Source organism: Neodiprion pinetum, chromosome 6 (assembly GCF_021155775.2).
Source record: "Neodiprion pinetum isolate iyNeoPine1 chromosome 6, iyNeoPine1.2, whole genome shotgun sequence".
Classification (NCBI taxonomy): domain Eukaryota; kingdom Metazoa; phylum Arthropoda; class Insecta; order Hymenoptera; family Diprionidae; genus Neodiprion; species Neodiprion pinetum.
In genome coordinates this window covers 31,038,385-31,065,337 of record NC_060237.1, presented here as the reverse complement: position 1 = coordinate 31,065,337, position 26,953 = coordinate 31,038,385, and the positions used below count along the sequence as shown (strand labels likewise).

General features: G+C 42.2%; 3 protein-coding genes across 5 annotated transcripts; 2 read left to right on the top strand and 1 right to left on the bottom strand.

The window, feature by feature from the left end:
* On the bottom strand, window positions 1–26,119 carry LOC124221738 (PWWP domain-containing protein 2B). Of its 3 annotated transcripts, none has more exons than XM_046631992.2 (7): window positions 25,746–26,119; window positions 12,272–12,712; window positions 4,653–5,981; window positions 3,824–3,984; window positions 3,375–3,781; window positions 3,146–3,280; window positions 1–2,914 (listed from the first exon to the last, which is right to left on the bottom strand). In XM_046631992.2, exons 2-7 carry the CDS (start codon window positions 12,421–12,423, stop codon window positions 2,768–2,770), a joined length of 2,331 nt encoding a protein of 776 aa, XP_046487948.1. In that variant the 5' UTR covers window positions 12,424–12,712; window positions 25,746–26,119; the 3' UTR covers window positions 1–2,767. The 3 variants fall into 3 exon arrangements, with proteins under 3 accessions (XP_046487948.1, XP_068993380.1, XP_068993379.1); XM_069137279.1 differs by lacking the exon at window positions 25,746–26,119 and adding an exon at window positions 7,605–7,712 and having other exon boundaries at window positions 4,653–5,945; window positions 12,272–12,406; XM_069137278.1 differs by lacking the exon at window positions 25,746–26,119 and having other exon boundaries at window positions 4,653–5,945; window positions 12,272–12,681.
* Sfxn2 (sideroflexin 2) lies at window positions 15,342–19,610 on the top strand. The gene is made up of 9 exons (XM_046632000.1): window positions 15,342–15,498; window positions 16,532–16,743; window positions 17,652–17,822; window positions 17,942–18,140; window positions 18,231–18,356; window positions 18,469–18,535; window positions 18,611–18,710; window positions 18,784–18,831; window positions 18,935–19,610. The coding sequence occupies exons 2-9, from the start codon at window positions 16,589–16,591 to the stop codon at window positions 19,047–19,049; spliced, it is 981 nt and encodes a 326-aa protein (XP_046487956.1). The 5' UTR covers window positions 15,342–15,498; window positions 16,532–16,588; the 3' UTR covers window positions 19,050–19,610.
* Ing3 (inhibitor of growth family, member 3) lies at window positions 19,742–25,084 on the top strand. The gene is made up of 6 exons (XM_046631998.2): window positions 19,742–20,636; window positions 21,099–21,170; window positions 21,732–22,091; window positions 22,781–23,195; window positions 23,327–23,525; window positions 23,650–25,084. The coding sequence occupies exons 1-6, from the start codon at window positions 20,609–20,611 to the stop codon at window positions 23,764–23,766; spliced, it is 1,191 nt and encodes a 396-aa protein (XP_046487954.1). The 5' UTR covers window positions 19,742–20,608; the 3' UTR covers window positions 23,767–25,084.
* Window positions 26,120–26,953: the final 834 nt, after the last annotated feature.

Here is a 26,953-nt window from a genome sequence, read left to right as displayed (position 1 = left end):
AAGTAGTCATGTAGGCACATATAATTTTATCGAGGAACGAATCGGTTTTATGACATTTATGAATATGTTTGTATTTTTTTTTTTATATCTCGAGTCGGTAGGTATCGGTCTGTTATACGTTAATGGTATATTATCAAACACTTCCTGACGCACGTCCTAATTTTAACAGAACCATTTTTATAATTTCAAGGACAGTATATGTATAGGAAATAAGCAAATTTGTTAGTTACGATAGCAGAGGTACACGTATACATGTAGATGTGTATCGAAACTTTTCGTTCTTTGCACAATAGACGGTTGTAAATTGCTAACGAAAGAGTAATACCATTTCGCTTTTCAATACTTCGTCGGTTTCTATTTTTTTTTTATACACCTAAAATATTTTTAACAGCAGTTTGACGCATGTACCAGTGAGTATATTATTACAGGTTTAAACGATTCGATGTTCCGAAAAAATTTAATCTTAAATGTTAACATTTCGACATACGGCATGTACTGAGAGTCGATGAATATTGCGCGACGACCATAACACGGTTAAGGAATATATAATCATTGCAATTATAATCGTGATATAAATAGCGCTACAACAATAACAATAATTAGACAAGATTTTAAAGAAGAGAACATTGCGCAAGTTTAACTTCCGTCGCGTATCTCGTACGTCCAAAAAAAGAATAATATTGGAATGAGACAAGACATGCGAACGTGAGAAAAACTTTCAGTTAGATTATTCCGGGTTACTTGTTTGGCTGATTTTCTATTTACGTTCGAGGCCATCCAGTATCGGTTCAATTTTATGAGTGCTTCTCTCAGCGATGGATTGAATAAATTACTGTCTTCTCGCGTCAAGTCTTTTCACAAGTAAAAACTAATGAGAAAAGGTACGTGACTATTTCAGAAGTAGAAAACAAACGAACAAGCTCAAAAACGAAAAGCTGTGGGTAACGCAATTTACCTGGGAGACGAAATAAAACTGCAAAATCCCTCAGACACCCAGTCATTGTCCCAGTAAAATGACCAAAGTGTATAATTTATCCCGTTACGTATCAATCTTCTATTTCGAACCGGCAGTAGTCATAATAATGATACTTTTCCACATGACTTTTTCAAACTCAACGAAGCGGATAAGGGAAATTAAAAAGAATCGCGCGACGCGACCCGAACGGACCCGACGATCCGGGAATACCGATAGTTGAATTGAATACTGCGGTAAACCGAGATACGGCACTGATTTCTTATCCGCTTATCCGAGGCGATTAGATGAACCGCAACCATCTGCAGCCTCATCTTTCTCGTTGCTCAAAACGTGTGAACGAAAATGATAAAATCGTACCTACGTAGCCGATGATGAGAGAATTTAAATCGTTTATACAGAGCTCACATCCTCGAAAATTAAACGTAGAAAATGATAGGGAAAATTAGTTTTGTACCGTCCGACTCGACTTGGCAGTTTCTTGGATGCGATTAGTATCTTACGAAGAGCCAACACCGACAATGAAACTTTAACCGATGATCAACTTGTTTTAAGTACGGAAGCTCGCGACCCGCGGTTGCCGTAGCAGCGGGAGGACTATGAATTTATATTCTGATGAGAATTCGCCCTATTTATTCGTTAAATAAAAATATATGTACGTGTATAAAGTTCTTTGTATATTTATAATAGTTTGTGAGGAACAACAGCCAGTGGTAATTGTGTGAACACTAAGATAGTTTGTTTGCCTTTTGGTTCGTTTTAGTTGCTGATTAGACGAGGTCTGGACGAGCGATCTTAATTGCAAGATCATTTGTTCTCATTTTTCTTATAGGTAATCCACTATATGCGACACGCTTGTCGACTCGAGGTAATCTGAAAGATGATCGCGGGATTTTTCGTCTCAACCCGACCTGCGTCCTCTGTGATTTTTCACCGAAAGAAAGGACCAAAGGAAAATACAGTAACATATGTGTATAATTGTAGCGTTCTAGGTAGAACATAAGATGTTTGTGAAAATTGATCAAATATGATATTGTGATAGAGAGGGGAAAGAACGGATTGATTGCAATAATTCATCGCAGTTATTTGAATAAAATCTAATTTTCCAATTCATCGACCAAGAAACATGTTTAATAAAAGATTTAAAAAAAAAACCAAAACAATAATGAAAACGAAAGAATACAAAATTTTATACAAAACGATTTTTTTTCTTCTCTCCTTTATCAAATAATTTTACTGTTAAAGCTACACGTTTCTGAGCACGTTAAAAACTCAAAGTACATCGGGTTTTGTTGGCGGATGTAGAGTTTTGAAATCGAGGAGCACGGGCAATCGGATGAGACGATCTATAAAACGGTCCCGACAACCCTCCCAGTCTTGAAAAAAATTATCTTTACAATTTCGTCGACGATTTGCGGGAAAAAATTCATGGCAATTAGGGAACACCGTCGATTTAAAATATCTACAGATGCATAGTCTGTTTGTACGACTACGATTATATAGATACGAACCCATATAAGTATACCTATACGTTTAAGACCGACAGTTATCGCGAGAACACAACAATGCTGATCATTGCATCAAAATACGTGTAACATCAACCGATAATAAAAAATAATAATAATAATAATAATAACCGCTAATATTATATAAGTGTATACTTAGTAATATGTACAATTTTTTTTCATCCCTTGTTACTCTATTTTACAACAAGACAACGATAATTCTGTGCGTGCGTATAGCGTTTGCGTTGCTGATTCGCAGAATCGTTGCCGGCAATTGGCTTGCAGACTTTCACGAGAGGACGTTAACTTCGCGGGGAGATCCGCAGACCTTCAATACGCTATCGGCATCATCCGGCGTAGCCTGACTTCTAGCTTCAGTCTGTGCCTGCCTAATGGCTTCCTTATAGGGTCCGCGTTTCTTCTTGTTGAATCGCGTCTGTGAATGAAAAACGGATATTCGTTATCAAGCCTTACGGAACGGAAATTTATAGTAAAACATTCAATGTGGCGAATGTGGAATGCAATGTGAAACGGCAAATGCAGTCTAGGCCCATTCGCAGCTTATCGTTAATCAGCCGTGGAATGTTCCACAATTTCGGCATACGCGTAACAGTTTCATCTCTAAAATCCACCACGGTTACACCACGTTTCGAGTAACAAAACGTACCTTGAAGGTTTCGAGGAACGGACTCAGCTGATCGCAAGACATGAGAGAGCTCGTCGACGATCCGTACCAGGCGACATGAGCCTGGGGTCCGGACGAGGTGCCGTCTTCCTTGCACGACACGGTGATGCTCAGCACCTTAAACGTACAAGGTAATCGTTTATTTGTCACAGTCACATAAATGGTTCGAAGCATCAGTGATCGAGGACTACAACGGTATAGTAATCCTCACCTTTCCAGGCCACCATGGAAACCCGTGAATCTTTCCCCAGACGACGTCGCCCACGTCCATCCGCCTCCCGGTGGCCGTCAGGCAGTGGGCTACGGGGGTGGCGGCGAGTCGCATCACGAGCGGATGCGCCGGGGGCGGAAAATCCGGGGCCGTTTCGCCAGCGTCGACTTCCGGTTCCTGTTCGCTAAGTTCGTCGCTACTGGCGCCCGGACTCTTGCACCCGGAGGACGCGTTGCTTACCGGGTAATCGCACCTCGCGTACGCGTTCGTGTTCAGCCTCTTGAGCGATATCGAAAGCTTCTGTTTCAGACACTGCTCCTTTATGGCCGTGTAAGAATCCCCTGGAAGTACGTTCCATTTTTGCTGTTGATCCCCGACCGTTCCTCCTCCTCCTCCTCCTCCTCCTCCTCCTCCTCCTCCTCCTCCTCCTCCTCCTCCTCCTCCTCCACCTCCACCGACGACGACGTCATCCTCCTGCTGTTCCTGCTGGACTACCGTGCCATTCTGACCCTGACCTCCCTTGTGCTTTCGCTCCTCCTTGTGCTTCTTCTTGTGCTTTACCTTGTGCCTCCGACGGTGGTACGAGAGCGCATCCGACGTCGGGTTGTACCTGACAATCATCCGAATCCATATTTATGCGTCAATAATTTGTTCCAGATTTCGGTGAGGGATGGAACAAGGTCAATTTGAATACTCCGTATCTTCTACCGATATTCCTCGACTGATATAATGTTCGGATATAACGTCGTTGAATAAAACGCAGCAAGATCAACTTCTCACAGACCGTATGATTACACAACTGCAGCGACGTGGGTATCAGTACGTTGTATATACTGTGTATATATATATGTATATACGAGACCAAAACAATTCCGCAGTTTAATCAGAGACAAGCTTGCTTAATGAGAAGACACCTGTTCGCCATTTACGGTCGATACTCTAACCGAACTGGAACGCTGCAGTTATCGTAGACGTGTCGTACGCAGAGTAAGACACTACAGTCGTCGTTAACATCTGATTCCTCGATTACCTCGAAACGCGACGTTTCTTCTCACTTATCGCAACGCGTTTCCAAACAATCGAGGAATCAAATGTAAATACCGAACGCAGCTACAACAGTGTACAGCGAAACAATTGATCTGCTTTTCGGAATACACATGCTGTGAGTCGAGAAGAAAAAATGACGAAGAAGAAGGTAAAGGAATGAAGCAGTCCTCGTTCTCGCGACGACTGGCTTCTAGAAATAAAAATCGTCAATCAGCGTGGCAAGTACCTCACCTTGGGGATCCGTTGCAGGGTGATCTGGCCGGAGAAACACCACCGAGCATCTTCCTCCTGGCCTCCTTCTTGGCCTTCTTGAGCGCCCGCTTGGCCGCCTTTGCACTGGCGTCCTTTCCACCTCCGAGGCCGAGCTGCTGCTGAAGTTGAGCCTCGTGGCGTAGCTCCTCCTCGTTCTCGTCGAGCTGCGTCAAGTCGACGATCGGAGTCTGCTCGAGGAGTTCGAGAGGATCGCGCTCGTGCAACTCAACGCCGGCGTCCTGGGTGTCCTCGGTGTCGGTTTCGCCATCCCTGTCGAAGGGGCTGCATTGTATCTTCGCGGGTATCTTCATCACCGTCCCCTCGCCCTGCGTGCCGAAAGATATCTTGATAACCGGCGTCGTCCGCGCCGTCCTGCTCGGGTCCTCGAACACCGACTCGTCCCAGAGGTCCTCCATCGAACCGACGGACCTCTTCTTCCTCGATACCCGTCCACCGCCGCCGGTTCGCAGCCTCATCGTCGAGTCGGCGGCGGCCAGGGTCTTCTTGTCCTCCTCGTCAGGTACCTTCGCGCTCTCAACCGAGGAGCTGCTGAGGCGCCTCGGCCGTGCGGAATACGCGGTCGATGGATTCCCGACGAATTCGGATGACCGATTCCGTTTACCAGCCTCGTCCCTACCGTCCTCCGGTTTTCCAGGCGAGTCCTCTTCGTCCTTGGACCAGTAGGAGGACGAGGAGGACCCCGAGCCACCGGAAATCTGCGGCTGCTGTTTCCCCTTGTCGCCGCCGCCGGCCTGAGTGGCCTCGTTTATCTCGTTGGGACGGAGCCTCGAGAGTTTCGGTATCAGGGAGGGATTCATCTTACCGGAATCAGTGCCGCACTGCAGCCCCGGTGTCTTTGAAGGCTGGGCAGGCGACGGTCCGGTGTTTTCCGTCTGGTTCTCGGCGAAGAGATTCCGCTGACCCTTCGCCGTCGTCGGCTGACATCGACTCCTGTCGCTCCGTCTCGTCGGCGTAGTTTCCTCCGCGAGTTTCCGCTTCCTGCTAACGTCAACGTTTTCGCTGTTCTCGTTACATATCGACCTGCACTTGCTGCAGAGAACCTGTCGCGGCCTGAGACGCACCGTCGGCCGGGCATTTTTGTAACGCGCCGGTGGATTTATGTTCCTACGAAGGTCAATCTTCGCCGGCGTGTTAACCTGCAACGCGGCACGTTTCTCTTGGAAGTAACTGAACCTTGCTCCGATCGATGCGAACTTGTCTCCATCCCCGCCGGGGACTGCTTCCGGAAGTTGAACGCCGCATGGCAATCCTCTGCAACAACGTCCCCGGATATTGTGTGTAATTAGTCTTTGAAATTGGAATTTTAAAATCATTAACAAAAATTCAATTCCTTAGTATCTTTTACAGATAAGATTCAGGGGCTCTTTTTGCTTTTCTCTTTCCACGAGTATACCTGCGACTAAAATATTCATTTTAGAAACTCTGCACGAACTAGTCGTTAAAAATCGATCAAACTTCGATCATGCAATGTCAGTTTCTCTTCGGTCTCGATGAACAGTCAAAAAACTAGAAATATGTGACAATATAGCGGAATGCCAAACGGCGGACTCGATAAGCACAAATTTCTTGAAATAAAAATAGAACCAAGTAAGACGTAGACAGGTCGCATGAGGTGTTCACCGTTCTCACCTAATGTACGTATCGATTCAAGGGACAAGCATTCGACGATCGAGAAAAGTATTTGATATTTCTCGACTACTGCCGACTGCGATCTGCGTTCTCCGACATGATCCTACAAATCGACGTTCGTACGATCATCAGGATCGGGACAAAGCATCGGTGCTACGCAGCAGCAGCACCGTCTAATGCAGCGGATTGATATATCTGGTTTCGGTGCATCGAAACGGAACGAACGGCTGGGTAAACACGAGACGTGTATACGGAGGAGATAAAAGAGCAGAGGAAGGCGCTGGGACGAGACGTGAAGGCACGCAAGTCCGACGACGTTGGGTGACGATCGCGGAACGACGGACGGACGACAGGTGAGGCACAGCCTGCGTGCGTAGAGTCCGAAGGGAGAAAAGAGGGAAGAGAATTAAGCGAAGAAACAAAGAGCCTAAGCCTACATAAGAGCAGGCCACTCGACGATTATCGGTAATGAGCGTGTAGCGATCCGACGACCGACGATCAATAAACGAAAATATCTGAACAAGCCGAGCTGTGTGAATGGTAGGTTAACGACGTGTAGCGAAACGGGGGGAAATGGACAAATAATTCCAACTCGATAGAGCAATGGCCATTGCCTGATGTGCCTGACGGCATTGATGTTGCGCACGCGCGTTATATGTAACGTATGTGTGCAGGATAGATACATCCAGGTAATACGACGAAGACGGGTGTTAATTTGCATGTGTGCATACCCTGACTGTGTGCACCTATGTAGGTACGTCGTTGAAGCGGAGACAGCATAGATCAATATCGAATTGATGACGAATGCAACGGTTTTGCTTGACAGTGTAGGTTACACGTTGTGTGGATGGCTCATCGATGAAAGGCTTCGATAAAGAAGGAAATCGAGTGGATAAGATCAAAGCGTAACGGCGCCGATTTTAAAAACTGCATTCGTTCGGCATCGTCACACTAAACGCGGAATCCGAGAGTCGAAGTGCCTTTATACCGTTACTTGACAAAGAAAAAAAATAAAAAAAAGGTTAAGAACGTTGACTGATTAAGTATATCGGATTTTGAAATAAACGGAAAAAATCTGATATCTCTTTTACATCTATCTAGAAACGAACAGAGAGCGACTGTTTGAGATTGGATTTGCTTTCTCTGGCAATTCGGTACAAGCATAACGAGAATGTATACAGTTCATACGCTTTATCGTAGCACAACGGTGTGAACAATGAGCAACAACTGCAGTTTCATATTTCAGTATTGTGGATTTTTGGTTATTTTTACAGTAGGTACCGAATAAATATAACGATCTCTGCATTAATTCTCGAATTGAATTTATTTCTGCAGTATCGTCGACGAGTCATCGAGAGCCAATCATCCATTCAACCCAACTGAATGAACCTGGAACACACGGATGAAGAAGGAATTGAATGAGCTTATTATAGAATACAGTGGCATAGTTTATTAAAAAATTCTAGTGCCTCGCACGTATATCAGGAAACTTGACCAACTTTTGTGTGAATGGTCTAGCGTAGCGCTGCCGGTTGGCTTGTTATCGCGGTAGGAAAAAAAATAACAGTAATAATAATAACTGGAACTTGGTGCACGCGTTATTTTCAAGCTGTTTCTCCATGCCAGAAATATATACATACACGTATATATATATATATATATTATGATGTGCGGCGCCGAGGATTTATCTCAGACCGATATACTTATGTACGTATCAACTGCAGTATTTCATAACTAAAGAAACTCGGAAGAAAAAAAAGTTATGTCATTTCACACTATTGCTTAGTCCTCGGTGACAGTACACGCGCGTTCTTTCGTATAATCTAATGGAGGCGGAAGAAATAATTCCGGAAACAGGTGATCATGAATTACGATACGGTTAAAATTTGCTTAAATATGGTCGCTTCAAGGATCAAGGTTGTCCCTATTTCTTCACCACACGACGTTATCCAAAATCGTATATAATAGTTGGATCCGAATTTTCAATTCTACGTGATAATACGTATATCTATGGGCACATAATCGTGAATCGGTATACGAAAATGATAATATCCGCCTTAATTATCCATCCGCCTTAATTATCCCAGAACGAGTTTGGGAGGATCGTAAAAAATAACTTGAATAGCTAGACTTCTCTACAGGATAAGCCAGTTGGCGAATAATTCCGGATGATAAAACCTGACGATTCGAGTGAGTCATCCGACTGAAGAGAAAACCGGATGAAAAAAGGTTAGGGTTAGGCGTCTTTGACCATATTTGGGGTGACTCTACGCGATGGCATTCGGAGCCCTACCTGGCAATCAACTAAAGTAGGCAGAAACAGACGGACGGGCAGAGGGGGGGCGGCACAAGGCGAGCCAGGCGACCCCCGTTTATTTCCTAACCATTTCGGTCGGCCATCTTGCTGCGTCTCATCCGCGGGCAGGTCGTTAATTGAACGAATTTAGATTGCAAATGAATTCGCCGATCAGATGTCCCCCCCCCCCCCCCCTTCGTCACCTTCGCCCCCGCGCAGCCAATACGAGGCGTACAACGTATGCCTCAGAGATTGGCAAAAATTTTGCAACGATGAGACGAAAAACACCCGATCCGGATGTGAACGACAGTTTCGCGGCTATTCTTTCCAATTCCTTCGACCCTTGGCTACATGGGACGAATATCATTCAACCTTGACATTTCGATGATAGGTAGGTATAATACGTGCTGCAAACGGAATATTATTCACAAGGCACGGTGGATACGAGAGCAATTCTCGAAGGTATCCTTAGCGCGGATGCGGTTCCAATGAGCCGTGATACATCTGCGCGGCCATTAATCACGTCCCAGAACCAAGTTCTGCTGGTGGTGCTGCCTCCTTGCCTGCCTGCACGTTGCATCGCAGGCACAAGGCCTGCACCCGCATCCTGCTGTACATCATCATCATTCACGCGGCCCTGTTCTGCGGAAAGGAGAAAGAGGAACGACGCGGAGTATGCACACAGAATTTATACTCCCGAAACCTTAGGAGCTGATGCGAATAGGCTGCTGTATTGAAGTTCCTTTTATTTTTCTTGCTAATACTATTCGAGAAAATGAATCGTTTGCCCGTTACCTGAAATTGTTTTGAATCCAAGTATAGAATATACTGTAACGAGTAGATTCGGGTTTCGTTTCGACTTTCCCCCGTTATCGAAGATCGATGACATTCGGCTCTATTAGGCTTCCAGGAATAACTCGACTACTCGGGGCGTAAACATATAATTCATTATCCACGGCGCAAGTAGATCCAGAGTTTCTAGTAAATAAATATTATATTTTCATGACGCATGGAATCCAAACGATTAAAGGTCAGTTGTTTCCATTCGGAAATAGAAAGAAGTGTGACGCATCAGTCTTACAATTAGAATTATGCATAATATCCATGGCATTGAATTGCAATATGAGTTATAAGCATTTGAGTGGTGGAAAATATTTTACTGACACTCGACGTATATGTAATATATTTTGGCTGGCAAGAGGCATGTGTGCGATTTGCATGATTATACGAACAGCGATTAAAATTTCACAGCACTTTCATATTTTGATATTGCAACGTTAATTTTTTACAATATCATACCAACACCGTATAACCCCTACTCCTTACATGAATATTGCAAATTGCAACGAATATGTCAACTTGTTAAACTTCTTGGAAATATAAAAAAAAAGCAGTTCATTTTTAACCTCATAATTCTATAAAATCTTCGCAGGTTCAAGATACTTACTTCACAAAATTTACATTTTTCGACTTCATTACCTTATCGGAATGAACACTAAAACGTTTGACTGCTAATTTCGGCTGCTAGCTTCAGCCTCGTGCAACCCTCCGGGTTACCCTTCTTCTTTAGCGAAAGACACGAGGTCTGTAGGGTGCAAAGGTAGAATAAGTTTCGGGCGAGCGATGACCCGTCGTCACTTGTTGTGGCTAGCGTGTGCATATCGGAAGCAATCCGTCGCTGCGAGGCGGCGACACCGCGCAGCGCTCGTTACTCACACGCTCGACTTCTCAACATTTTCTTCAACTATATATTGTATTCGTCCAAGTACGTGTATAGCTATAAATGTCAATAGAACCGTTCATGTTTGTTTCCGAGACAAATTAGACAAAGAAGACTCTAATTTTACGACGCAATATTATGATCATCCCGACGGCTTTTCAGAGCCTCGACGACGTATTATTCGATCGCAGCTGTCCTTTGTATACCGCACCTTATATTAACGTCCTTATCGTCTCGCAAGGTACAATAATCAATGCACACGATATTGATGATAAATATGATACGTGAACGCAATAGTGTTCCCGATTTGCGTCAGTAATATGAAAAACATTCGAAACTTGCGAGTCTCGATGTGTGTAATACGTCGGTATAATGAACCAGCAGTGTCGAATTAATTAGCATTCTTTGGAGTATAGTGGCGAACAATCTACGAAATGTACACGAATATGCATACACGATCATGTGTGTGTATACACATGTATTTTAGGAATCGTTCGTTTTCCGCTTCGCGATAAGTGTGTTTAGCAACAGATATACGAATATATTGCACGCTATTCGCAAGGCGGGATGGCTATGGACCGGAATTACTAGATGTAGAAATGACCAAGCGAACCAAGAGAAAAATTAACAAAGAGCGACTCGTGCCGACCGCGTTCGATGAGTGTTGAATCATTACGAACAACGAAGAGGACAACGTGGCGCGCCGTCGCTTCCCGGAGAATTCGTACGAAGGAAATTGACCGTCCTTGCAAACGTCTACGATCCAAGAAGTTGCATCACATTGCAGGTACTCGCCAAGTGCACAGCTTATCAGCGTTTGAACTTGTAATCTCGGGATGATAATCGGCAAAACAGCATACATAGTTGATTTTTAAAACTCAGCGTGCACGCCGTGCTCTGTATGAATATACGTCAGAACTATCTGTTTTGCAACGCGGATATCGAAATGCTATCGGGGTGAAATAAGGAATGAGGGGAAAAGTGGGGCCTCGATGAATCAAGAAGAGACTTTGTGTGCAGACTATGCAGGCACAGAGAATCGTGAGAGAGAATGTGTGCGAGAATTTAACGGCACTCTCGGGGGGGTTGAAGGGAATCGGTCGCTCGCACAGTCGAAGGCTTTGAAGCCTGTTTCCAGTTCGAGACGACTGACCGATCGGAAACGGGGTTACGAAACAATGAAGATGCTTTCCTTACGTCGCAGGTTACGTACGCGTCCGGCAGAAAAAAACCCCTTCGTTGCAGGATTCAGGACGACGAGGATGCAGGACGAGGATGCAGGCAAGGCTGCTACGAAACGACGGCTCTCTTTCTCCCTCTTTCTTTCTTTCTCTCTTTCCTTATCACCTACCGAAAAAAGGCGGGGTTCCTTCGGTGACTATTTGAGAATTTGAACAGCCAAACATGGACCGGACGCAATTCGTCCGACGAAGAAGTTGCGAGCATAAGTTTTCGAAACCGAAACCTTGAGTCACGTCGTCGCACGAGAAAAAAGTGTTGCGAAATTCGAAGGAGTACAGAGAGTCTACCCGCTGCTGGTTTATACTTTTTGCATCCAACACAGAGACGTAGAATTAGGCGAGTAAAGAGAGCGACGTCAACGAAGGATAGTCCGGAAATATATCACCCCAAAAAACCCGGGAGACGAGGAAGAATCGAGGGATCTTCGTAAGGAGCGAAAAACGTGACGAGGCAAACGGTCTTGAACGGTCGACGGAAGGACGAGGCGACGTTAGGTTTCTGCAGCGTAAAATTAGGTGGTTTCAAAGGCGGCTATTACCGTCTTCGCGGGCGAAACATAGAACGAGATATCGGCGACGACAGATCGCCGTTTCGCCTGATCTACGAAAGCCAGCGAGCGAGTTTAAAGGGGCGTGCGTTTTGATATACGTATATAGGAAAGGTGTGTGTAAATGCGGGGTGCCTTCTTACCTTTTCGTAGCGTCGAGCAGCGCCCCTTGAAACAATTTAGTCCCGTGTTCAAACGACACGACAACGATGTCTGGCAGCATTGATTCCACGCTCACGAGGATTTTTTCACCTTTAACGAGACCCAGCTCGGTCGGGGCTCCCGAGTCCGCCATATTGGTTCGTGAGAATTATTACTCGGGTCTGTCGGACTGACGTGCGAGCTGCCCGCCGCGGGGCGAGGGGAAGCCGCCATTGCTCAACGCACAGCTGGATCGCTGCTCTCTTATGCGCATGCGCGAGACGTCGCGACGGTTCAGGGCCGACGAAACCGGGGCCCCGTGGGTTCCGACGACCACGCGTCACGATTTTAATCGCTGCGATCCGCTTCCGGTACCTTAGTTTCATTCCGCAACCAGCCTTCTCGTCCTATTCGACGATTCCGTCAATCGCGCGAAAAGATTTCTGCAAAAAAAAAAGGGGGAAGTAGTTTAATTCGAGAATCGAAAGTACGCCTGATCGGATGATGTGTATGATTCGTGGTGACTTTTGGACAGTTGATTATTTTATTCGGAAATAGTTTCAGCTGTTGCAATGATAAAAAAAGAACTTGAACTTCGATCAGGCTGTTGAATTTTCATCAGGCTGAAGTTTGTAACGTTGATGCAATGATGCATCTTTGGAAAAAGTCGTTATTTTGCAACTTTAAGATTACTTGAAATTTAGTAAACTGTTAGTACAGCATCAACAACCTCAATTTTTGTAAATTCAACTTCTTCAGGTATTCTAAAGACGCAAAATAGTAATATTTGTTTCAACGTTTCGATACGTTAACGTTACTTATAACTTCGGCCTCGTAAATTTTCAAGTTCTCACACAGATGTGCATTTTCATGGAGAATTATAAATTCGCCGTAGGCTATATACAGCATATTTCGTCGGTGTTATTTCGTTGAATATTAGACGGTCAAATTTTGATCGGGAAAACAATATTTAAGAGGTAATTTGGCAGATTCTTCAGTTTGCCCGAAACAGCGTGATTCAGTATCGACTTTGTACAAGTCGATAACCGACTCCGCCCATGTGTTTAAAATGACTTTATTCGTATGAAAGACCCGCGTGACCTAGAATGACTGAAAGATGATTCCGTGAATGCTGGCCATATGACACAGATCGACCCGCATCGTGACAACTTTGCACGACTCGCGTAAATATTAACGGTTCTAATTACACTGTCAGGGGAAAAAACCATCAATTTAATAATATTTCGCGCTTGCGTCGATCGTTACAATACTTGAAATTTTTTTCCAACATGACTATCCCTCAGCTACGTTTTCAAGGCAAAGTGGTGTTGCAAGTTTTGAGAGTCAGCAGCTCGACTCGTCGAAAGGGGAAAGCTCACCGCTCGTTAAATTCTGACTATATTGATCCCTTGACTTCGTACAAAAACTGTGTCAATTACAGCCGGCAATGGATACATATACGTATACAATATAAGAGGCATCTGTATCTACTTCTCTGGTGCCTGAAAAAAATATAAATTTAAACAACTGGTTAGATCATCGTCTGCAGTGCTTCCGCAGGCAATCTCACGCGACCGTGAATTATTTGAAAGGAAATTCTACTGGTTTTGACGTCACATGAAGAACAGATATACAGATCTCATTTCGGTGAAATTAGCTACGTTCACTGCAACGTTTGCCCCTCTCCCCTCCCAACCCCCTGACAGCGCAATGAATTATATCACAGCTTATATGTACATTTTGCCGAATCTTGTCGCTGTATCCACGCGCAGTAATACTATAGTGTATGGAACATCGATCGAGGGTTACGACATTTAAAAGCAATTCCCTGTAATCGTTTTAAAGTATCTATCAATAGCCTGCGGTACACAGAATAATCGTGAGTAATCATTGCATTCGATATCGCAAAGCGTATTAGAAATATCGACGTCGTACCTCGACAATTTCAAGTTTATGAATAAACTATCGATATAATGCTCGTGCAGATAGACGCGCGAATATTACGAGCTAAATTCAGAGTTTCGAAGGTTTCGTCGAAGACGGAATCGTGATTAAACTATTCTTGCCATCGTACAGTTTTGCCTTAGATAATACTCGATAAAAGGCGAAAGCTGAAAATGATCGTACAACCGGAATAAAACGGCAAGCGTGCCACCAATTGTATATGGCAGCCATGATGACGTTATAGCCTCAACGTTTCAATATCTCGGAAAAATGTTGTTCAAACGTTTTTCTTTTCTTCATAAATTCAGCCGCACCTTGTGCAATATTATTATACAAATATACCTTATAATTATGAGTCATACCAAATTTGTTGCTGTACATTTTTCACCATTTCAGAGTATTAACAGAGTAGAAAAAAAAATTGCTCGACTCTTCTGTCTCCGCGTGTCAATAAATTCACACGCGAGTGAATAAATTCCTACAACGTGACGTGAACAGAAGTCATTGTTCGCTGCACCAAGAGCGCCAGTCCGTGACTATCCTCGTCACGGCCCTGAGTTTATATGACTTTAAAGTCGAACGTTAGCTCTTCACTCAACCGCCTGTTGGATGGCAACCCACTTACTCACATACCCTCTGATAGCGTAAGATAGCGATAAACTAATATTGAATTAGTACGAACAAAAATGTAAGAAAAATGTGTTTCAGAATTTTAGTACCACTGTCAATATTGCGAAACTTTATTGTCAACCGTTGTTCTGACAGTCAGTTTAGCGCGACAAGTAATTCTTCTCGATTCTTGTTTTTTTACCATGTCACAAGTGATAAGGATTCGCCAATACATAATAATATACGTGTTCATATATCAGAGAAATGAAATTTCGTACGGGTAAACGGCTTTCAATTCGCATTACAGGATTCTTCTTTTTCACCCGTTCTTATACCTATAACAATAAAGGCAAGTGAAATGTAAGGCTATACCAGTAGAATTACATCGTCGGCATAAGAAAGGTGAGCGAAAAAATGCAAATTTAAAAATAAAAATGAATTCGACGATTACGAGCGAGATAAAAATAAGGAAGAGGAAGACGTTGCCAACGGAGCCGTCCGCCGGCGGTGTTCCAAGTTCCGAAGCTTGTCCCCTGACGATGGCGTGTCGGTATTCGCGGTGGGTTTGTCAGGTTTTCATTCTTCGAAAGTACTAACGATAAGCGGCAGTAGAGAGCAGCGAGCGGATCAGTGACGTGAAGAAAGAAGCGAGGCGAAGCGACACACGCGGTCACCGGTAAGCGGATTGGGAATGTTGTTTACCAATAAAAAAGCAACGTGTGCAAGTTTATATTACTTTTTTTTCTCATCGCAACTGTCGGAGATCGAACGAAATTCGGAATTAATATGAGATTCAGCCGTTAATCGTCGCTCCAAAGGATAAACCGTGCATACCTGTATGACCTCTCACGATCACATTTCTCACAATTACCGTCCTCGCACTTTGATTCTCGCGTACTTATACGCTCACGTGACGGTCGTCCGTTCGTTCGTTCAATACACACCTACCCACCTTAAGCCTAACGTATCATATTCTTCTCGCTATCTATGCTATGTAAACTGGCCTGAGATCTGGACGAAAAGTGTTGAATATGTTGGCAACGAATGAAAATAGACCCGTCTGTATTATTATGCACGAGAACCCGTACCTGTAACGTATGTATACAATATACAGTAATAGGAGAATTGGGTCAACCTCGTGGACCAGCTGCAGCTGGATGCCCGTTTTTGCGCAAATCGAAGGAAAAAACACATGTGCACATTATGCGGTAATTATTATAGGCAGGAAGAGGAACGAGGCGATGCGGTAACTACAGTTCTGTACAAGCGAAGGTCGATAGCCCGTAAAGCCGGCGTCCCCGGATAGGAAAAGGCTTGTAAAGTAGAATAAGGGCAACCTCCGGACTTCGTATTACGGCCAAAAAATTTCAACGTTGAACGTTCAGCTGCAAGCCTTAATTATACCGAATTAAACGGTCGTATAGAGGAGTCTGAACGAACCGTAGTTTCAATATTTTAAGCCATGTCCGACCCACCTCTACAGAACTGATCTAACTTTTCAAATCTCTACGATTGTATTTTGTTTCTCGTAACTGTTATAACGGGTAAGGTTGCAAAGATGTTGGACGACCGAAAAATCGTTTTTAGCACATGTTTTCAAAGAATAATAATAATAATAATAATAATAATAATAATAATAATAATAATAATAATAATAATAATAATAATAATAATAATAATAATAATAATAAAAACTGCAATTCTTACAGAGCCAAATTATCGCGTGTACTTGTAAATCGAGAATTCAGACATTCAGAGACACCGACATGGCAGTGGAAAGGATAGATCTGGATAAACCGCTTTGGGATCTAAGCACTTTCGCTGGACGATGGAAGCATTTTGCTTGGGTAACCGATTTCAGGACCTGTACCACTTCCAGCGAGCAACTCCTGGCGGCAAAGGAGCTGTGCGAACAATACAGGTAATTTTCGCGATTAAAATTTATGTGACGCGATGTGCGATCGATGGGTTAATTGTCAACACACGAGTTATATTACGTGTATTATTGCATAAAGAGAGGCATGCTGCATGTGTCGTACTATGTTCTAAATTATGCTCGCGGAAGAAGCTGCGTGCCAGGTGTTGATTCTTCGAATTACATCATAACATCCCTGCATCGAACAATGCGGCATTGAAAAATCACCGCTCGATACATTCAACAATCAGCCGAGGCATCTCCAAACCATATAAGCGTAATTATTATCCGTCTAAAATGGGATTAAATGATAAATAAAAATTGACGCAGTTTGTATAATATAAAATCTCCATTACCAGCGCATAATTTTGATAAACAAACTGGTATAATTATTATCATTCACAAGTGAGAGAAGCTGATTTTTAACTTCGGGACCTTGGAACTATGCATACTGTTAGTGTTGAGCGTTGAGTGTTGAATTAAGTAATTCGCGCGCTGTTTCTAATAACTTACGTAGCAAGGCTGTGTATAAGATTGCACTCTGAGTGATATTATATACATTTTTTTTTTTTAATCGAGTGGCATATATTTTTATCTTTTCGCCATCGCGAACGGAATAAGCGTAAAACGGTATAGATATGAGGATCAAGGTTCACCCAGATGCACATCGTACTTACGCGGAAGTGTGCAAAGAGCATCGGTTAGATGAAATCTATTATTAAAGTTCAGCGAGGACAAGGACATTTTCGCGACTATAGGTACAAACATGCAGCAGCTCGTATTTTGCCGCCTCTGCACATTATACTAAGCGTATATACCTACAATATAATACGTTACAAGATGCACCAGGCACTTTAAAATTAGCCAAAGATTTTCGACGGTATAGGCGGAACATTTTTCTCGTCTTGTTTCAGAGTGGGCAAGGAACCCGTCGGAACGAGCAAGGAGAAAATAATTTATGCAAAAAAACTCTACGAATCGGCGTTTCACCCGGATACTGGGGACTTGCAAAATGTATTTGGAAGAATGTCTTTCCAGGTACCCGGAGGCATGGCCATCACCGGAGCTATGCTTCAATTTTATAGGTACTTATATTTAGATTTTTCTTTCACGTTACTTAATCACGCTGTAGGCGAATGCCGTTTTGAAAGCGTGCAGTTATTTTATCTCCCGTGTGAATTTCGCCCGCAATTTTCCCTGACAGAACAACGACGGCGGTCGTATTTTGGCAATGGGTAAACCAGTCCTTCAACGCCCTTGTGAACTACACAAACCGAAATGCGAACAGCCCTGTAAGCACCACTCAGCTCTGCACCGCGTACTTCAGCGCGACGGCCGCCGCAATGATAACGGCAATAGGGTGCAAATCTTACTGGCAGAAAAGGGCGAACCCCCTGATGGCCGTGAGTCTGATCGAATTGACTAAATATCCAACTTGGAGAATCGCGAACTCGTAAGAAAACACGAGATCTTATAAAAGCGATCATTTTCAGAGATACGTCCCATTCGCTGCTGTGGCTGCGGCAAACTGCGCGAATATTCCATTGATGAGGCAGGTCGAGATCGCCAACGGAGTTGACGTCTGCGACGATAACGGTAACAAGTTAACGAAATCTAAGGTGAGCACCTACGAAGACTTTAACAACAACCGATTTATCATCTCGATATTGATACCGTTAGACCGCGAATACGTCAAGTTAATCATGGATATTCAAGTACATTTAATTACAGATCGCTGCAGTCAAGGGTATCAGTCAAGTAACTTTTTCAAGGATCGTTATGTGCGCCCCAGGAATGCGTGAGTAACGTATGCAATAGAAATTTTCAATTTCTAATTGTCTGACAACGTTATCTCAATTATTTCTTTATACAGTGATTCTTCCGCCAATTATGGCGAAGCTGGAAACGTACGGCTGGATGCAGAGGATTAAACCACTTCATGCACCAATTCAAATTATGCTAGTCGGATGTTTGTGAGTAGATGCATACGCACAAATATCTCATCAACGTTATGGAAAGTATTTATTCTGTGACTTTATTTTTTAGCCTAACATTCATGGTACCAACTGCTTGCGCTCTGTTCCCGCAAAACTGGTGAGTTCAAGTTTCATCATACCGTGACGTTTTACGTGAATTATGTTATTTTTTTAGAAAATGGAAACAGAAAAAAGAAAACGATTCCTTTTGCTTTTTACAGCTCCATTGCCGTGAGCACTATTCAAAAGTGGGAGCCAGAGAATTACGAGATTTTGAAGAAGAATTGCAAAGACGGAAATGTACCAAAGTTCCTGTACTTTAATAAGGGGTTATAAGTATTTTCATCGGCGTATCGACGTAGCCACGTGGAAACGGAATGGTGCTTTCCGTTGCATCTTCGTTACGAATCAAGCGAAATTGCTTGAAAGTAAAATGAATGGATAATAATATAGAAACGCGGAATCTCATAAAATATATACCATAATATGCCATGAAAAATTATTTAGGCAAATGGGGACTGGAAACCGAAGTTCTTTACTATTTCAAGAAAATTAAATTTATTTAATACCGAGTTGATAATGTTGGTGATAATACTCAGATTAGGTTATGCAGATCATATGAAAATGATTAATGCAGTAGTAAGATAGGGGCGATGATTATTTAGCAATAATTGATGGTTATCATCTACAGAGATGACGAAACGTATTAGTTGGCAATACTAAAATATCAGCTGTGATTATTTTCTCATCTATTCATCACTCATTATGGAGTACAATATGCCTACGCATTGGCAAATTTCCCATTCAACATTTGTAATATCAAACGCCAAATACCTGTACAGATAAAAGTATACGTACGTTATTAATAGTCATTTAAATAAACGCGTTTGACCATAATTACACGCATTATTCTTAGCATTCTTTTATCCCTGTGATTGAAGAAGATAGTTTTGCAAAACAAACTACTCATTATGAGCCAAGATAATTAACTTCAAGATTTATGCCAATGGTGTAAAAAGTTTAATTTGATAAAACTATATTTGTAAAGTAATATATAGACATGCTGCACAAATTCATTATATATTAGGACGAGCAAGTGAGGGAGCTTGCGACGGTGGTGGAACGTAACCAATACGCTCCTGTAACTCAGTTGGTGGAATTTTGCCCCAAGCTGGCGGATTGAATCCTGGCTGCTTCTCCGCCTCCTTTTTATTTTCCCGTTCTTTCCTTATAGCCTCGAATTCCAGCAAATCATCGAGCTTCAGGTCGATCCGTGTTGGGCTACGTCGAATCATTTTGTTTTACCTAACAAAAAATATGTATGCCTGTGCCTCTAAGATTGGTATCTTGACTATCATTCATGTAGCTGATTCTTCGCGCGAGTTTAATGAATTTTTACTTCAGGGATAAAGAATTGATCAGAACGTAGTCAAGGCATTTTGAACAATGCAATCACGGGGTTCTAAGTAACGACGAATACGACCCTGAATCTATCCGCCCCTGATATCCTGACTCGTGTTTTTCAAGATGGAGGTCAGGATCCGACGGACAGACAAGATCTGCGCGTCGTCGCTAGGCAGAGATATATTAACAGTGAATATTTTTTTTACGTCTGTAAAATTGATGAAGGGAAGCCACCGGCAGATTGAAAAAGAATCAATATAATCGTTGGCAGAAATAGTGATGAATCGCTTATCCTACAAGAATAAATAAAATTACCAGTATGAATGGGTGAATGTTTTTGGGTGCAGCACGCAATCAAGTCGCCGTAAACACGCTTCCCGTCGACTGCTGAGATATAATAAATTTCCGAGTCCGTGGTCAGCACCTCAGTTTCGAAAATAGTAAAACAACCGTAGACCCAGGATCCAGGAACTGTACGTCGGCTCGAAAGGATGCTGTATCTTGAAGATTACGTCGAAAGTACGTAAAATCGGAGACGACAGCACAAGCCCGAACTTACAAGGGACCTACTAACCTTAACGAAGGCATTCGGCCTCGACGAGCCTGACAAATATCCTCGTAAAAATTAAGACCCCATCAATATCGCGTTGTAGTTTCGCGTGTTCGTTATTCATGGAAAATTTTCGTCTTCTTTTAGCCCGACATCGACACCGTCATCTTATTTGATTGTATTAGACGCGAATTATTTAGCCTTTTGTAGGTTAGGCTGATGTTATTCGGACGTTTAGTACATCAAGCCAATCTCACTACCCACAAGTTTTGCACTACTATTAATTCCGACAATGTATCAGGGATGTTTCAGTCCCGTATAAATTGATTTCTTGCCTCCAACTTTGCTTTTCATACAATATTCACCCGTTTTATTTGAACCACCGTTTGGTTATGTTGCCTCGAAACTCCAACTCCGCTTACTTTTTCTAGTGATCGAACATCTTCCGCAGGAGCTGCGCGACAGATTCACTGAGATGAGAGAAATGGACCTGGGAGTGCAAAGTATACTATTTTATTTTCTATATTACTCAGGGTTCGTACGCACCAGGAAAATATGGAAGGAAAAGTTAGAGACTTTTGAAAACAAGACTGGAATTTTGAGTCTGTCGAAGTACTAAGCTCGTTCTTGTACAAAGTACTACTAATCTTGAGACAAAATAATTGCGCTTAAAATTTTGTTTCCTTGCACCACTTCGTACATTCTATATATATTACTTGATACCAAACCGTTTTTCATTTTCTTCTTATGGAAAATTGCAGGCTGTTGTTTGTAAATTGATAGTCAGAAAGTAAGATAGTTACTAGGTCATATTGAAGGTATTAGTATTAATTTGTAAAAATATTGTCATTAATCACTGTCTTTTTTGTTGAAAGGTTACTGGAAAATTCCTATTTTCAAGCAGGAATACCTGGAAAAGTCAGGGAATTTCATATTCCAAAAAGCGTACAAACCCTGTTACTCTGCGTGTCATAATGTAAAAGATTATGGGATACAGCGCAAGAACCGAGTCATTCTACCACGATTGTCTTCGTAGTTTCAATAATCTGTTGTAAACTTTGTAGACTCGATGGATAGCCTGGAGAAAAAGGTGAAAACCTTCTTTTCAAACGCCAAGAAAATGAAGCCAAGTGACAAGGAGGCGGAATATGAAACGATACGAAAAGACTATTACAAAACTTTAGAAGATGCCGATGAAAAAGTGCACTTAGCTAATCAGATGTACGATTTGGTGGATAGATACTTGAGGCGACTTGACCAAGAGCTTCATAAATTTAAAATGGAACTTGAGGCTGACAACAAAGGAATTACAGAAATATTAGAAAAACGATCCTTAGAATTGGATCAACCGCCAACCAACAGTAGTCAAAAAGAGAATCGTTATAGTTTTACTTCTACTAGAACTCGGGACAGTCACGGACATTGTGAGTGTAAATCGTCAATTATGGTCGTCAATAATGATACAGTAGCGCTCGAAACTATTTTGATAACATGAAATTTGTAACTTCTTTGATCAATCGTTTTTCTTACTTTTCTTTGTTTTCACTTTATTTTCGAGCAATCGAGAGTTAATTTTTAACAGTTATGTAGAACATCGAATTTCTTACGACCAATAATTTTATTTATTTTTGTAGTTTTTACTTGTATGTAATTAACTGAATTACTATCTTTGTCAAAATACTTTTGAGCGCTACTGTATATTCTCAATTTCTAAATCGAATTTCAAAAACATGTCAGCTGCAGAATATTCCCATTTCACTTTACTGTTCAAATTATCATATTTTCTTAAAATTGCTACGTCTGTTTGGAAACTTGAAAAAAATAAAATGAGTTGTGAACCAGGTCATCTGATTCAAAACAGTTTACATTGATGATAGTTTATATTTTATCTAGCGAAAGTTCAAAACTTCGTCACAATCACAGAGAAATCTTGCTAAGAAAACGTGCAATGAACCAATTTTACTTGGACTCCCCTTAGCTACCGGGACGCAAGGGCTAACAGATTATAAATTTTCCCCAATGATACTTTCAAGTACTTGTGATCTGCTGTCATAAACGGTTCTTCAAGTAAATTTCTGTTCAATCTGGTATTTATTGATACTTTTAATTGCAGCACGGTCAGAGAAACGGAGAGACTCCAACGCGTCCTCGGTATCGGTAGAAAAACGATTAGTGATTGAAAAATCGTCGCAAAGTCTTCCAGAATCACGACCAGCCTCGGCAAATTCTGGTCCAATAATTGCAACTACTCTGCCGTCCGCGCCGACGGCAATAGCTAGTACAGTTGGTCCGGTCAATTACGGTTTAGGGCATATTGGCGCTGGTGGTAACGCGATAGCTGCTGCTGCATCGCAGGCAATTGCTGCAACGCAACAAATGCAGCAGGGACGGCGAACCGCCAGTCTTAAGGCGAGCTATGAAGCCATCAATACCGGAGGTGTTCACGCGGCTGAATTTAGTAGGGAATTAGCTGGTGCTGCACAGACTGCTATAGCTGCGATTCAAGAAACCACCAAGAAACATAAAAAGTATGTATACTTTGAAAGAGAAGAATTCAATTGGCCAAATAAGACTTCGGGGTACAATGATCAAAGAAAACCAGATTTTCCTGTATTTTTATCTCCACCGACAGAACTCACTAGTGTTTCTTCGCTTGCAGAAAAGTTAATACTACAGTACCTAGTACCAGTGTGATACCAGCGGCAGTTCAACAACCCGTCTCTCCACCTGGAGTAACGGCTACAGCAGCAGTGACAGATGCAGATAATACAGATTGGCCGTACGACCCGAACGAGCCGAGATATTGCATATGCAATCAAGTGTCTTACGGCGACATGGTTGCTTGCGATAACCAGGATGTGAGTATCAAGCGTTAACATGCTTACATTTGCTCTACGTATTATTTATAAAAACAGATGCAGTACGCAGGGTTTTCCTCCCATATTTACTTCGATTGATAATTATTTGCAACATTTGTTTCAGTGTCCGTTTGAATGGTTTCATTACCCGTGTGTCGGAATTTCTGCGCCACCGAAAGGAAAATGGTATTGTCCGCAGTGTACGTCTTCTATGAAGAGGCGCGGTGGTCGGAAAAATTAATGAGGAAAGATATTTTTTTGAAATATAAACACTAAGGATAAGGAAAAGTAAAAACAAAAACCGTAAAAAAATGAATACTACCTCTTAGCTACTATCTGCCGATTTATTATCATCAATTTACATAGAACAGTCGACGCGAATCTGATGTTAGGTTTTTTTGTTCTTTATAACTATAGAATATGAATTTTCAAGTTTAAGTTTTGCTCTTGTATAGCGCAAAACCTGATTCGAGTCATAAACTCGTGTTTTATAAATGTGAGGGATATAATAGCTTAGTTTGAGAAGTACCTAATTAAACTGCGTGGCATTCGTTTTTTTCCACACGCCGCGTTTTTACCTGGGGATTATCTTGCAGTTAAAAAAAAAGATGAGAAAAACGAACAATAAGAAGAAAAAGTAAACTCTGTCAACATTGGCGAAAAATGTTTTTTTACCTCAGATATTACGTTCAACGGTCCCCATAAGTTCATTCGTTTGTAACCTTATTGTGACCTTGTCTCTCTCTCTCTCTTTAAACGATCTTGATGTGTTTCGTATAGAATTTGTGACCGTGGTCAAGCTTAGCCAATGTTGTATCGATCTTTCGATCGTTACAAGTTCAGTAAACAATGAAAAACATACCAACTATATAAGTGTTATGTGCTTTCAAAAAATAAGGAAACGGAAATGAAAGAAACCAAAAAAATTTCACGAAACTAAAACGACTAAAAAAATGTTTTAAATCTATAAATAAATGTAGCAAACATAATAATGTGTAATAAGATGTGTGATGCGATGGCACGATTTGTCGGAATCGCCTCATTATGAACGGTACAACTCCTGTCATTGTAGATAATTGTAGATCCACATCGTCAGTCGGTGGCAGAGCTCAAACTCACGAACAAATGGGGAGGAAAGCTTTGGAGTTGAGATGGCGTAGAAGGGTTGTAGCGAGAAAGACACTCATTCGTTCATCACTTCAACAATCCCTGGTTCCAATTTCTCACAAAGATAGAAGTTGTACTGTACATTATTCCGTTTCTCTTAATTATCTTACCGTCCTCAGTCGTAAAATAATAAAAGAGACGATCGGTCAATTGTGGTACATTAACAGGCCAAACTGTCATTCGCAAATCCAAAAGTATAAACAAATTTGCATATAATCATCTGGAATTTGTTTTAACGGAGATTGGTGCAGGGAGATTAGAAAAAGAGAACAGAAAAAAATCATGTAAATTCAAGAAGAACACAGGCTGACTACTATTTCCGTAGGACTAGGACTATGAACATAATAAATGTAATATCTTGACGTGTAATAAATTGAACGAAAAAACGGCAATTATTTAGACTGTGTGTTAACATTAATATCCTATCTTCCTGTGCAGTATTGTATTATGTCCCAGGTGAGCCCATATCACACGACTCCCTTGACATGAAAATTTGGTACTTGACAAAGGAATTTTCAGAAATTTAGGAATGTTTAAAATTTAATAAACCATGATAAATAAAATGTACTCATATTTTGCAAAGCCAATTTTACATCGAAAATTATTCTAAAAATGCGCAATAATAATTTTTTCTCTGATCTTTCGTTACGTCAACATTACTAACTTCAGCCTCATGTTTTCATTGGATATTCCCCCTCCGCCCTCGACGTTTCAAATTTAAGGTAGGCCTAACTAGCGTATACCTAATCTGACGAAATCGAGAGTTGTATTGCGATGGAGCAGAAATAGTTGACATACAAACTGAGGAGTATCAATTCCGTAATCAAAAATGCGTAAGATATGATTCTTACATATAACACGGGAGGCAGATTAAACCCGACGTACATACAAAACACCAAACGAAAGAAATGCGTGACCGCCGGTGTCTGCATCCATCGAGGGATTGCGTAGGTGTACATCGATAAGAGTATGTATAACACGCACAGTGAAATTCGAGATGCTTTCCTACATGCTTACAGGCACAATAATTATGTGTAATAATTGTCAGATTACCTTCGGAAGGTGCAGGATGACGAGCAGGCATACGATCCGTGTTGCACAACGCACGATATTATCACCGAGGCACAAGTCACAAACACTGTCGCAAGGACGTTGAAGCCGTTTAAACACATAACAACAGCGTCGCTTCAACTTCTTATGTCGATACGCGGACCGCGGTCATCGCGCCGAGTGACCGAAAATAACGTCGGACTAGGTACGAGAGCGGTACCTAGGTGTAAGTGATACACCGCGAGATGCTGACAATGGCTCGGAAGCATGTGCGTCGCGTAATTAACCCATCCCAGCGACCGGCGCGATTCTCGTCCCTGTTTTCACTTGCGAGACTGACCACAAACGCGTTCTTCGTAGTTCGATCATATTGAAGTTAGTTACGTTATCGTGACGATTCCGTACTAGGGAAAAGCCGTTATTTCGCGATTATACGATTGCCTGAAATTCAGTAAACCGATCAAAACAAAACAACTAACTTCAACCTCGTATCGTTCGACGGTTGACGATCGGCGCTGCATCGGCAACTTCACGACGTACGGAGGACAGTCAATTTGGCGGGAAGGCGTTTTTCCATTGTTTCAGAGGGGAGGAATGCCGGAATGTCAAGTTAGACAACCTACGAAATCTATGGAGATGATCCGCTAAGGCGATAAGCGCTCTTTTACGCTGCTATCGCGTTTTGTAATCACAATATTTATTCCCGCGTACTATCGTAGTAATAGCAGTCTGCTATGTCCTCGTGACGGTGTTATTCGCATAATTTCGGAGATTTGTATACAGACGACCGGTCGTGTCGACAAAAACTTTTAAATTCCGCGAGACATGGCTTCTTGCACGTGTAGATCGTCTTCGCCGCGGAATGGGGCTATTAACGACCATTATCAAACGTCCTCGAAGCGTGCTCATTACTATGAAAACACCGTCGATCATCCCCTGAATCACTTGCGCGTGAAAAGGGAATCTCGAAAGGATCTCAGATCCCAACATCCCGTGATGCTTGACCTAACTAGCGAATCGATCTACAAACGTACTTTCGACACCAAGTATTGGGACGACCGAAAAGCCCAAGATTGGATGAACAGATTTTCTTTCGGCAATCCGGATCTTCGATCACTTCACGAAAAATGCATGAAAGATCCAGTAATGCCGATGAAAGTTTGCAAAAGTAGCACAGGTCCGCATTTTCGACTTCTAGGGTAGCCTGCGTA